Source organism: Hippopotamus amphibius, chromosome 16 (genome assembly GCF_030028045.1).
Source record: "Hippopotamus amphibius kiboko isolate mHipAmp2 chromosome 16, mHipAmp2.hap2, whole genome shotgun sequence".
Lineage (NCBI taxonomy): Eukaryota > Metazoa > Chordata > Mammalia > Artiodactyla > Hippopotamidae > Hippopotamus > Hippopotamus amphibius.
Window position 1 is genome coordinate 34,757,637 of NC_080201.1, and position 14,230 is coordinate 34,771,866.

Sequence of the window (14,230 nt, forward strand, 5' to 3'; positions counted from 1 at the left end):
TGAAAGTTTTGTGTTCACCTTTGTCTTACATGTGTGTACTTGAGGAGTGGATCCATAGCTTTCGTCAGATTCTTAGGGATCCAGGACCTAGCAAAATCCTACTGACTATAGAGACTTGGCGAAGATCTGAGGATCCACATATACTTCATTTTTTCTATTTTAAATTTAATACCAAATTTATTGTGACCCTTGAATCAGTCTTCTCATATGCTTTTAAATAATATTGAGTCTACTTATTTTCATTACATTAAGTGTTCTAAGCTGTCATCACTAGATATTAAATAGTGGGCCTTGAAAGATTTTGTTTTAAATTTGGAGGAGGAATTTGGGGGTCAGATTCTTTTTGGTTGGGTTTTTATCGTTTTAACTTAGTAAGGCCTTGGCATAATCACTCTCGCATTTATACAATGTAAAAATTACTTAACCATGAAAATATGCAGTAGGATTGAGTTCTCCAGCACATGTGCATACTTTGAAACTTAAACCGAAAGTACAGTTTTGATAATTTGCCTGCTCCAGTTACATGCTGTAACTCTTTGAGGCTGTATGGTTTATTTCAGGTTGGCATGATTTTGCAACATTTTGCAAATTTTGTTTAGCTTATAATAGTATCCAAACACTTAAAAGAAAATTAGTGTAAATGTTTTGCCATCTTTGCTCAGTTAATTTGAACCTGATAGGAAGTATTGTGATAATTTAGTATTGTCCCAGTTTTCAGTCAAGATCTGAAATAAAATATTTAATTCAGTAATGGGAAGTTGTTTGTTTTAAAACCTAACAATATTTTTTAATTAAATGAAGTACACAGTTAAAAATTATTAAATGTAAGATAGAAGTATTTGTTTCTAATTCTTTTTGTGTGTAGTAAGATTGTACTGAAGAAACCCATTTTAAAATTTTATCTCAGGATCTAACGTTTATATAGTTACTATAGAATGTTTAAGAATTTGGAAAGGAGTATAGTAAGATATTTAAATTAATTTAGCAGTATTTATTTTGTTAGTGAATTTTAAAACTTAATAAATTGCTGTTAATATTGTTTAGTAAACAATAATAGAAAAGGATGGGGGTTTATTGGTTTGTTTTTGCTGGGGGTGGTTGTTTTTAATTTTTTGAGTACCTGCATGATTTCATACCAGGACAGGAGGGTACTTTGTTTCATTTTAATGCATTCCTCCCTAATATTTTCTCTGCAGGATAACTTCAAACTAATGTGTACTAATGCTATGATTTATAACAAACCAGAGACCATTTATTATAAAGCTGCAAAGAAGCTATTGCACTCAGGAATGAAAATTCTTAGCCAGGTAAAGGAATTCTTTGTCATAAATAATAATTATTATAAAATCTATATCCCTTTGTTTTTTGGTCATAATGGTACAGATGCAATACAGTACTGGTTTTATTTTGTAGGCAGATCATATTAAAGTAGGAAATATTAAATGAGAAAAAATTTTAACATAGAGAAGAAGATTAAAGCAGGAAGATTCTCACTTGGAGCTGATAACGAGTAAATGTTGGGCCTCACTGGTAGCTCGTCATTTAGAGGCTGATGAGCTGGTACTCACCAGACAGACTTACACTGGCTATGAGACAGACATCAGCTTGAATTCCAGGGCAGGATAGATTACATGAGTTATGAGACCTTTCAGAAAGAAAGGTCTCTATTTCCCGTTGTAGGGATGGAATCTAATGTTCTGGTGATGCACAGGTACTCCTTCGAGTAGGAAGAAACAAAATATACAAATGAGCAATAACTTGGGATTGTCTCAAAGCCACCTCCCCACAGAAGCAGACTGTCCTTTGAAGGACAAGAACTGGTGCATAGTAAGGCGTTTTACGTGGGAGAAACGTGTGCAGAGACACAGACACATCATCAAGCTTCATGAGGGAGCTTAAACATGATAACTTATGCAAAACAGAGATACTGTAGATAGTGGCAGAAAGTGATGGGAGTCTCATCTCAGAGCGGTGGCTGATGAAAGACCTTGAAGGGCAAATTGAGGTGATCATGTGCATCTGCTGGGGGAAGAGGAGAGCTAACAAGATAAATCATGTCTTTTGAGGTTTTACTCACAGCTCTGAGTAGGATGGAAAATTAACTGAGACAAACCTGGCACCTTATCACAGCAGGAAGTCGGAAGACTGAATTCTAGTTTTAGCTCTTTTTCACTAACTTGTGGACGTTGGGCCACCCTGGGCCCATTAACCACCCCTGGTGTCAGTGTTCTCATCTGTAGAGAAGGTTTAATCTGAGATCTGCAAGATAATTGCTAGCATTAATATGCTGATTTTAGATAAGAGAGTAGGGAGGAGATCAAGAAGAACAAGATAGGAGAGAGATTTTGTGAAGAAATGAGTGGGTATGAGAAGGAGAAAGAAACTGGAATTAAGGACTCAGGCTCAAATTCAGGGGAGTTAGAAGATAGTAGGAATGAGTCGTGTAGATGGCACGTGGTTTTCCAGTTTTTATGGTGATCATTTGTGTCACAGTTTTACATTTAAAGAATTGCCTTGGTGTGCAGATGTCTTAGTGTCTGTGTGCTTGGGTCTGAAAGATTCTTGGATACACTTAACTGAGGAGAGAAAAACATTTGGATTGATGATCATTCTTGCACTCCTAATATTTAGACAACATCAATTCCTACCGTTTCCTAAAGACTTGGGAAACCATAATGTAAGCCAGTTACCCATCTTTGGCAAAATATGCAGAGGAAAGGGGAATGTAAAATGTTTATCCCACTCTTTGCAGAAAAACTCAGAATCCAGAACCAAGCCATATTCCAGTTTTAAAAACCTGCAAATGCTTGTTATTTTTGTATTTGAAGTAAAAGTGCACCCAACAAATGCAATGTTTAGTCACTCCAAAATATGTACATTGAATTTTTAGGATAAAGTTAATTTGCAAACATAACATATGCAAGTAAAATTTTCAGCTTTGTTCTGTCACTCTTTTCTCATCTTCAAATAATGTGGTTAATATAACATGCAAACAATTGCACTGTCTCTTGCATTTTACTGGGGATGGGATGGCTGGAAGCACAGGAAAAAACTTTCTTTTCCACTTTCCCTTTTCTCTCTCTGTTGTCTTCCTTTTTTTTCAGATCTCTTCCTGTTGAGGAGCCCTACCCATCCTGTGTTATAGCTTCCTGTTGACTGTTCTCTCCACCCTTAGATGGGAGAGATCCTTACAACAGTGATTTTTAAGTGTTTAAATTTAGACCTTCTAAGTTACTCTTTTAATAGCACATCTCCCAAGAGAACCCAGTACACCCTTCCATGAATGGTGTCTTTTCAAAGATAACTATTTTTGAATTCAGTGTAAAGACTGTAAGAGCAATCATTCATCATTGTTTCAGTTACACACAAATAGTGACTATTAGTAGATATGTTATTTTTATAAAGAGTAGACATACACAGAATAACTCTTTTGATCTCCTAAATAGATACTAAATGCTGCATTATAGTATCAACATTATTATTTGTAGCATAAGTGGCTTTGGATCAGGCTAATCAAGGTTCAAGTCCTGCTCTGCTCTTGAGATGCTGTGTGACCTTAGGCAGGCCATGTAACCTTTCTTAGCCTTTTTTCCATTATGTAAAATGGCATAACAGTAGTACTTACCTCATAGAATTATACCTGATATGTGAGTTAGCAGTCAGTGGGTGTTAGCTGTTATTAACGGCAAAGAGTCAGACCCTTTAGTCATTTGTAAAATTGAGAACTGATAAACAGTGTGCTGATTTGGAGACATTTTAGTTACCAAAAAAAGAAAGACATTGCTTTCAAAGTAAAATTAATTAAACTCAATTTTTTTCCATGACTTGTGTTGAAATTCAGAAAATTTCTCTAGTTGAATTACTTCAATTTTATGCATATTATGTTTTTCTAAAAATCAGAAAATGTTCTTAATGTAGGTTCTGCTTTATAAAATTCTAGAATGGAAATTAAAAGGTTACTGAGAACTTTTGTGATCTAAGCCCATTCATTTAACCAATTATTGAGTACCTACTATGTGCCAACCTCCATTTCAGGTACTAGAAATAGATGACTAAGAAATGGCTTAAGTGACATACACAAGGGGAAACGCAAGTGGTCGGTAAATGCATACAGAAATAATCACACTCACTAATATTTTTAAGTATTAAAACATGTTTTTAAAAATCATATTAGTAATTTTTTTAAAATGGTACTAATCAGTTTGCCAAGGATTCAGAGAAAATTTCAAATACTGGTGAACCTTTCAAACACTAATAATGGTTACAACTTTTCTAGAAAGCAGTTTGGCAGCAAACATCAAAAGCCTTAAAAATACTCATTACCTTTGACGTAATATTTTTACTCCTAGGATTTATTCTAAAGACATAGGGATTCCTGGAGGTTTTTATTTATAATATCAGAACTTGGAAATAAGCTAAATGTCCAGTAGGGGGGTTGTTATTTAAACCATGGGACGTACGTGGGATGAAATACTATACAGTTGTTAAGAATATTTTAAAGAATATTTAATGATACAGGGGGAGAGATAACTTGCAGTTTATTAACCAAAAAAAAAATTTGCTTGTTACAAAATGTTCAGTGTAATTTCAGTTTGCTAATATATGTAATGCTTAGAAAAATACTAGACTGTTAAACCTGTTAACACTTTTCCTCTCTGGATAATAAATTAACAAGGTTTTTATTTTCTCCTCTACCCATATCTTTGTCTACAATAAAATATATTATTTAAATAGTTTTAAGATTATTTTAAAATTATAGTCCAGGACTTCCTAGGTGGCGCAGTGGGTAAGAATCTGCCTGCCAATGCAGGGGACACGGGTTCGATCCCTGCCCCAGGAAGATCCCACATGCCATGAAGCAACTAAGCCCGTGTGCCACAACTATTGAGCCTGTGCTCTAGAGCCCGTGAGCCACAACTATTGAGCCCATGTGCTGCAACTGTTGAAGCCCACACGCCTAGAGCCTGTGCTCTGCAAACAAGAGGCCACTGCAATGAGAAGCCCGTGCACCACAAGGAAGAGTAGCCCCCACTCACCGCAACTAGAGAAAGCCCGTGTGCAGCAACGAAGACCCAACACAGCCACTAAAATAAATAAATAAATAAATAAATAAATAAATAAATAAATTTATTTATTTAAAAAAATTATAGTCCAGTAAAAATGGGGCCCATTTGTTGAGGCTCTTCACAGTCTGCACTGCTAATACAGCAGAGTATGATGAGGAGAGGTCCCATCGTGAGAGACAGGAGGCCTGGTCTTAGTCACTGGTTCTGTGACTTTAGGTGAGTCATTTAGCATTACTGGGCTGCATTGTTCTTATTTGAATGACCTCTAGTCCTTTCCAGTTCTAGTTTCTATTATTCTGCAGAAGTCTTCCCTGCTGTTGCTATGCAGCCCTAAGGAGACTGCACTCCATCTTTTATCCAGTGACAGCACTCAGAATTAAAAGGCAGAATAGTCACGAGGAACATATCTGCCTCTTTAACATTTGTCCAGAAACCTCAAGACCACAATGAAAATGATGAAAATTTCATAGCCATATCAATGCAGTGGAAAATTCAGCACGTTTCACAAAATAAAAACAGTACTTCTGTGGTTAGAACATTATGGGCTCTGAAAAAGAAACCATGCTAGCATCCTTTTTATCTTCCTTGAGGCATATTTTCACACAGAAAAATGCCGGAATCATTGTGATCATCCCAGGATGCCAGAATGTAAGGGATCTTCACATGTTCACATGTTCTGGGTTTTTAAATACCTGATAATTCTTCAGTTTCAGACGATAAACCATTCTGTTCAATGTAAAATTTTAACATACCATTAAACTAAATTTTACTTTTTAAATTTAGTGCTGCAAAAAATAGTCTTTGCTCACACTTTCTCTTCTGTGAACTTTTTGATGATGCAGTAAAGTTATAAGCATTCTCTTGTGTTGGAAATTATCTGAATTGAAGGAATAGACTTTATTGTGCTGGTTCCTAAATATTCTACTCTGTTGGTATGATTACATTTAATTGTTTTTCTTCCCTAGTTAATAACAGGACAAGTGCAAACTCTCGTGGGGGAAAAAAATGCATTACTTTAAAAATGAATGACAAACATGCAATAAGAATATTTTTGAATATTTTTAGGAGAGAATTCAGAGCCTGAAGCAGAGCATAGACTTCATGGCAGACTTGCAAAGAAGTCGAAAGCAGAAAGATAGAACAGACACCTCGCAGAGTGGGGAGGACAGCTGCAGCTGGCCGAAAGAGAGGGAAGACTCTGGAGACACTGAGGCACAAGGCTTCAAGAGTCCCAATAAGGAAAATAAAAAGTAAAGACTCTTTGGAATATTAAGGTTAAGCTATCTTTTTCACGCCAGTAACGGGAGAAAATACTGATTGGGGGCCTGCCTTGGATCCATGGTTGGTTGGGTTTTGTCCTGAAATTCCATTTTGGTGATTTGATACCCCCTTCTCATACAAAGCACTATATGGAATTGTCCAAACACAGTTTGGAAAATAGTTCTGAATATCTCTTCTGTATGAAAGTAGTTTTAAAACCAGTAAATTATCTTTAGGGACTCATATTGTCTGTGAGTTTATTTTAGTGGAACTACTTTGTTTAAGAAAAAAGTGTGTATTCATCACCTCATTCCACAAAGGAGTTGAGACCACACTTAAGCCTAAGCACAGTCTAAGCTACTTTTTAAACAGATGGGCTGTCGCTGAGGTGTGTGCATGTTTTCCACTCATTGTCAGCTGATGGGAGCAGTAATGAACCACTGGTCCTACTGGGCAGCAGCTGGTGTGGCTGGGCGCAGTCATGTGCATCCCACTGGCACCAGTGCCTGCTCTGATGCCCAGCCCCTTGTTGTCAACTCTGGGAGAAGGTTTTAGTTAGCAGTGTGGGATTTCTGCTGTCATAATGCAAAGAAAGTAAACTTGTGACAAGTTGAATTTTAAAAATTGGACTTAAAAAAAAAAAACAAATTGTATGCCCCTCCCCTTTTAAAACATATTTGAGGTAGTTTCATTTTTGTGAATCTTCTAAGAAAAAAGTTTAAAGCAAATAACACTGGGCACAAGAAGGGAGGGAACTAACCAATCTACTTGGTTTGCTTCACTGTTGGTGTATTAGGGCCCCTTACCAGGTCATTAAGGAGCAAAGTTTTAATTGGTGTCAGTAGTGCAAATTTCTCCGCTTTAGTTGTATTCATATTTGGAATTACATTTTAATGTTTTCATCTTATCTTTTTTTTTTTTTTTTACTTAGTATTAATATGTGTTTTCAGGAAAGACAAAGATGTACTCGAAGATAAATTTAAAAGCAGTAATTTAGAAAGAGAGCAGGAGCAGATTGACCGCATTGTTAAGGAATCTGGAGGAAAGCTGACCAGGCGGCTTGTTAATAGTCAGGTGATCAAGCTTTTTTTTTTTCCATTATCTACTGATTCAGGTTGTCTGAAACTTTTAGTTTTTAAGTTGCTTGCATACTTTTAATCCATATCTGCCATAGAGCTTTTCAGGACAACACTCACAGAAGATAAAGTGATAATATACTTGTTTGTAAAGTATATAATTAATATCATCCTCTGTTACTGGAGAAAGGGGTTTGGGTTGTTCGGTTTTTCTGTTTTTTTTTTAAGTGATATAATGTGTTCTAAAGTTGGAAACTGAACCACATACTTTAAGCTTACAGGAAAACATTTATACACTGGTCTTTTGAAATCATATTGTTTATTTAGCATGTTGGTTCTGAAACCAAATGAATTAATAATACATGAGTTTGGGCAAGTCACTCGCCTTCCCTGGTCTTCAGTATCCTTTTTTAATAGAATGAACAGAACTCGGTGACCTTAAGGACCCACATAGTTCTTTAAAATTCTGAGATTTCTCTAACTTCCATTTCTTTAACCCATCAACATCTGTGTACATGGAGACAGGTGTGAGAGTTAATATCTGGGTATAATGATCACTGCTGTTAATTTAACTAAACTAAGGTAGGGTTTTCTGGTGAGCAACATATGTATATATGGTATATAAAACTATTTATGCCATTTGAGTACTTTGGGTCATTGCAGTGTGAATTTGAAAGGAGAAAACCAGATGGAACAACAACATTGGGACTTCTCCATCCTGTGGATCCTGTTGTAGGAGGTAGGTTCACAGAATTAGACTGTGGCATGAACTTGATGCTAATTTGGCAAAGAGCAGTGGTCTGGGTTAATATTTTAAAGCAACAAGTCTGAATATTGATAAAAACCCAACTGTATTATCCTCCATAAAGAACTTGGCTCGGCATCACGTACTTCCTGCTGACAGCTCGCCTAACTTTATTTCATTCCAAAAGAAGTGCTACAGATCAAGTGCTCTTTAAAATATAAAACGTCTGGAATATCATCTCGCCATTAACAAAGCCAGAATATTAGGCAGTCATTTCTAGCCCTGGTTTTAAGAGACTATGGTATGAAGGCTGTTACTTTTTGAAGTATCTCAAAACCCTCAGACCATGGCATAATAAATTTAACAGACTTTTTAATTTCAGGGAATGAAATGAATATATATGCCATGTAGTACCTTAATAGTAATAGAATTGTATCTAGTTAATAACATTATATCTTTCATTCTGGTGGATAGAAAGTTTATAAAGATTGGGAGTCACTGTTTTAGAACCTCAGTCATACTTATATTTTCTCAAATGATATTTTAATGGAAATAGTATAGGGAATATTTTAAAATTTGATGTAAGAATGGAAAATTTATGTCATTCATGTGGGAGGGGGAAATCATGTGGTAAGCATGAGAATGTTAATTTTATAAATACCAGTTTTCATACTACATTAGGAAAGAGATAATTGGAGATACAAAAATGAATAATGACAAAATTCCTGCACCTCAGAACATAGTCTCCAGTATTTACTGTTTGCTATGAGCAAGGCACTGTGTTAGGCACTTGAGGTGGAGCTGGGTATAAAAGGGAACAAAACAGGAAGAGACAAGTCCCTTCCTTTTATGTTCTGTGGGGTGGGGAAAGGAGGACACAAAAAGAACCATGTGAAGAGGTGGCAGCTTTGTGCACCATGATTCAGTCTGTCGGAGGAGGAGCAGCAGAGTCGTAAGTGACAGGATGTACCTATCTGTGTCTAGGGGTCAGAGGAGGCTTCCTTAAGAGATGTTGAAGTTGATCCCAAAGTTGTGAGTAAGGCATTGGGGGATAATAGATTAAAAAAACAAAAACAAAACAAAAAACAGCCTTGAAGCAGAGAAGAGCTTGATGCATTTGATGCAAGCCTGTCAGTGCTCTCTGAGCACTGCATTCCACTCTTGAAATGCCGAGGAGGAGAACATTGATAGTCTCCTTTACTTAGAAGGAAAGGAACTGGTGCTGTTTGTTTCAAAACAAAACTCATTTTTTACTTCTACATGAACTTTTCATAGTAGAATTTTTTAGAGTCTCCAGTCAAAGAAAATGCCACAGGGGAGAGAGAAGAGAAAAAAAAAAAAAGAAAATGCCACAGAATTGAGAACATTGCTCTTTTGGTATAGCTGTGATGAAAATTTGGTGATGAGAGTTGCAACTAAGTTCATTTAGGTCACACCTTAAGGTCTTCCCCTTTCTTTTACCTGAGGTCTGGTCTCTGCTCTTGTCTGGTTTTCTGGGTTTCCTGCTCCTGTAGGCATCATCACATGTGGCCAACGCTGGCTTGACCCCTCACACTTACAGCAGCTTCCCCAGGAGGCCAGTTTACTGGTTTAAGGTAGAAGATGCCCATGTCTCAGCTTCATCCTCCTGGTTGGAGGCACTAGTACCAATTAGGACACCAAATTCCAGACTGCTTACCAAGGAAAGAAGCTCTCATTTAGATGTTTGAAGTTTCTCCCAAGTGCTTTTACTTAATCATACTGATCACATGTGGCAGTATACTCTATTCCAGGATGGTCATGTTACAAAAATCAGAACTCTTCTTCAGGAGAAAACATCCTTTCTGCTGGACTTTGTTAGAGACCACATTTTCTCCTGACACCATCCTTCTCAGTTGTTATGCTTGTATCACAGATTTCCAGCATCATTACAGGGGTTCGTTCGTGATTTACAGACATCACGTCTTTAAAGGCTATTCTTTATTCTTCCCTGCAGTACAAGTCTGCCTCTTGTAGAGATTAATTTGTCCTGAATGTATTCGGAGTTCTTTAATCAGGTATTTTCCCTTAGTCTTTTACTTGACCTTTTCTGCTGGTTTATTTCTATCATCTTAACGTTAAAAGGTCTGACTTTTGGGACTTCCCTGGCAGTCCAGTGATTAAGACTTCATGCTCCCAGTGCAGGGGGCATGGGTTCAATCCCTGGTCGAGGAACTAAGGTCCCACATGCCGTGGGACACGGCAAAAAAAAAAAGATTTTTTTTTTTTTATGCCGTGGGACACGGCAAAAAAAAAAAAAGATTTTTTTTTTAAGAAGTCTGACTTTTAAACATATTTTTTAACGTGAAGTGCAACATGGTTATAAAGAATTCCAGGAGGCAGTGGAGTATGATGCAAAGGACCAGGTTTGGGTCCTGGGTACCTTCCTGCCTTTCTAAGCTCAGATTTCCTTACGTTAAGAATGGGTAGAGTAAGGGCTGGCCAGAGTCACGTGGATGGCACGAAGCAGTGTGCACGCAGACGCTCTGCAGAGCGCCATCCGGGTCCCTGCCACACGAGCCGCCTCCACTGTGCTCGCTCTTATGTTTTAGAACCAGGCTACTGCCCTGTGAGACTGGGGATGACGACTGGAAGACTTCAGTCTGGAGTGAATACTTTGCAGGGGTTCAAAGAAGATAAAAGGAACAAAGTAACTCCAGGTAAGGCTCCCACATGATAGTCAAATTTTTTCTCTCCTCTCTCTTTCTCAAGGAGTTGAGGAAAAGAAACATAATTACCATGTATTACTTTGTACTCTAACTTTCTTTATGGTATTTTTGCAACCTTAATTAGCTGTTTTATTTAGAAGAAACTGAAAAATCAGTATTAATATTCAAAATGAGTTTTGTTATTTCTTTTTTTCCTCTTCCTTTTGTGGGAGAAGATTCACCTGAGTTGTGATTTCACAAATATAAGTTTTGGAGAAAATGTTTGCCTTCAATTTGTGTACCAGTCAATGAAGTAGCAAAGTTAGAAGGGAATAATCTTTAATAAACAAAAAAGTAGATTGACATACAAGTTAGAGAATGGCATTGTGGTTTTGTGTGTGTGTTTTTATCAACAGTGTTATACTTGAATTATGGACCCTACAGTTCTTATGCACCACATTATGACTCCACATTTGCAAATATCAGCAAGGACGATTCTGATTTAATCTATTCGGCCTATGGGGAAGACTCTGATCTCCCAAGTGATTTCAGGTGAGTCACCAGTTCATCAGTATTCTGAGTGCCGCATCTATTGATAGACTTAGAGTTATTCAAATAGTAGGAAATATGTTCAGTAGTTTTTTTAATTGACCACAATTATATAAACCCTTAGTTATCATCATTCTTTAATAGAAACTATATATTTTAAAGAAAGAATGTATCTCCCTAATATTTTCTGATGTTGGCATCTGCAGTATTTTAATTCTTACAAAAATATCTTTTTAAAGATGCTGTGTGCCTCACTTACTAAAATTCAGGAGCTTGTTACTTCAGAATGTTGATGTGCCACCTGCTTTACTGTAACATTTTTGTGTGTCAGTGAGTTGTTCAAATTTGATCAGTTTGGGAAGCCACAACACATTTTCCCCAAGATAAGAGGTAGGACATGATTTGATTCCTAAGGCAACCCACATCCAAGCCTGTTTGACCTGTCACGGACCAGTAGACTGTTGCAGTTACACTCAGCTACCCCTTATTACACGTTTCTGTGGGAAGATAACTTTGTGTTCTTATTTAGGATGCTGGGTACTTTGCATCCCATCAGCATAACATTGTACTGATTTACTGGAATTCTGGCTTGGGGTGGGGCACTGAGCTTGGGTTATTCCTCCTTGGCACTGGCACTTTGTTAACTTTCATCATGTATAAGAATTTAACCCAATAGATGAACCAATCTCCTGATTTTCTGACAAAGAGGTTTTGTATATGTATGGTGGTAGTGGTGGCAGTGTTTTTACAAGGCAAGAGTCCTTAAGTCAGTGACTGTGGTTTAAGATCAGCCATTTGTATCCTTTAGACCTCTTCAAGACCACCAGCTTGAATAAATTCTTTCTGGATTATTCATCCACATGGAGGCATTGCAGGTGCCTTATCTTCCAGGCATTCTTCTAGATACTGTGGATTTCACTGGGGAACAGTACTGACAAAGACCCATGCCCTCCTGTCAGGTGGTAACAGGTGTTTTGAAGAAAAGTAAAGAAGTAAAGGAAGATAGAAAGTGCTAGGATTGGGCAAGGGGTGCTGTTTTTAAATAGAGTGATCAAAGAAGGCTTTGCTAAGTGAACATTGGGCAAAACTAAAGGCGGTAAAGAAGCAAATGTTGCTGCCATCTGAAAGAACATTCCAACCAGTGGAATAGCTGTGCAAAGGCCCTGAGGCGGGAACCTGCCGGAAACATTTAAAGACCAAGAAGAGCAGTAAGGGGCAGAAAGAGTATAGGGGAAATAACTGGTCGGAGTAGATCTTTGTAAGGACTTGGAATTTTATTCTAAGTGAGATGGGAAAATATTGATGGCTTTTGAGCAGAGTAGTGACCAAGTGTGGCTTATAATTTTAAAAGGATCACTATGGGTGCTGTGTGGAAAACAGATTGCAGAGGGGCAAGGGAAGAAATTGCGAAACTGCTGTCATAATCCAGATGAGAACTAGATCGTGGGAGTGGTGGCTGAGGTGCTGCGAAGGGATCAGTAGTCAGCCAGTAGGATTTCTTGACTCACTGAAGTAGAATGTGAGAGAGCAGAAGTCAAGGAGGACTCCAGAGTTTTAGACCAAGCCTAAAAGGAGGACGCTTCTACTTACTGAGAAGGGGAGGATTTTAGAAGGACTACTTAGGGATCCAGCAACTCAACTTTGGACATTTGAGCCCATTAAACCTCCAAATGGAACTGTCCAAAGAGTGTGGTCCAAACTGGAGGTGTAACTTTGAGAGTCTTTTAGTACATATGAGAGTCCTGAGGTGAAATCGGTCACCTTAGGAAAGAAGTGAAGGGGAGAAGCAAAGAATTCCACGGACTGAGCCGTGGTCCCCTCCATCACTGAGGTCTTGTTTTTCTTTGAACTTTTCCCCAGGAGCATTTCCCTCTCATGGTGTTCTTGATATTAATTCTCACATGTTGATCAATTGACCACTGATAAATATGTAAATACAGTGTTGTGTCTAGGTGGAAAGTTTCACATCACGTGGTATAAATTAAGGATATCTAATGAAACAGTTGTCTATGATAGGAAAATTACACCAGTGGAGGTGATTTATATGAAAGTGAGTTTCCCAACACCCTCTCTTTCAGCATCCACGAGTTTTTGGCCACATGCCAAGATTATCCGTATGTTATGGCAGATAGTTTACTGGATGTTTTAACAAAAGGAGGACATTCTAGAACCCTGCAAGAGTCGGAGATGGTAAGAATGCTGCTAAAGAAACAGGGTGATTTATCATTGGCTCCCAAGTGTTAGTCATCATTGTTATGAAACCATGGGATTAACCAGTGGGACGGCGGAGCTCCATTCCTCTGAAAAGACAGCCCAGCCCGGGTGGGGACCGTGGGTGGAGAACAATGAACGGAAACGAGTAACTCAGCTACCAGGATCTGTGACGGCCAGGTGATTGTCATTCTCTCCTCATCTTGGAAATGTGGGAATCAGAAATGGGGGTTATAACTCAGAAGTCAGCTCGTGTTATGTACCCTAACAAAAAAAGGAAGTCTTGCTCACTGGCTTGACACTGAGTTGACTAAAATCATAGGGAATGTCCTTTTCCTTATTATGTAGTAATAATACGGTGGTGGAGCCTCAAGTGAAAAAGTCAAAAGCTTCCTCATTGCTGTCTTTTATTAACACTTGTAAACTAGCTCCAGTTCAGTTGGACACAGTTCATAATCTGGGATAATTCAGAGACTTGGCTCAAAGATTAAAATCAGAGAATGTTCCTTCAGTGTAGAGGAGAGTTGATCTCCCGCATGTCCTTGTCACCGTAGTTAGAGGAACCGTGTATCTCCTGGGGGGTTGTAACTCTTCCTGGTGGCTGTGACTGTTGTTGCCTTGTCCTCTGCCCTCGCTGTACCTGTGGCTGCTGGTGCT

At 38.0% G+C, this 14,230-nt stretch overlaps 1 protein-coding gene across 3 annotated transcripts in view; it reads left to right on the forward strand.

Moving 5' to 3' along the window:
* BRD7 (bromodomain containing 7) overlaps positions 1–14,230 on the forward strand; it is a 36,895-nt gene that overhangs the window by 18,213 nt on the left and 4,452 nt on the right. For all 3 annotated transcript variants that reach the window (XR_009049770.1, XM_057713064.1, XM_057713065.1), the window contains exons 6-12: positions 1,197–1,307; positions 6,132–6,316; positions 7,277–7,400; positions 8,066–8,141; positions 10,718–10,825; positions 11,230–11,365; positions 13,441–13,552. Coding sequence is in view for 2 of the 3 variants with exons in the window: in XM_057713064.1 (XP_057569047.1) it covers positions 1,197–1,307; positions 6,132–6,316; positions 7,277–7,400; positions 8,066–8,141; positions 10,718–10,825; positions 11,230–11,365; positions 13,441–13,552 (852 nt within the window). In the remaining variant the exon portion in view is untranslated. The remainder of the gene's footprint in view (positions 1–1,196; positions 1,308–6,131; positions 6,317–7,276; positions 7,401–8,065; positions 8,142–10,717; positions 10,826–11,229; positions 11,366–13,440; positions 13,553–14,230) is intronic.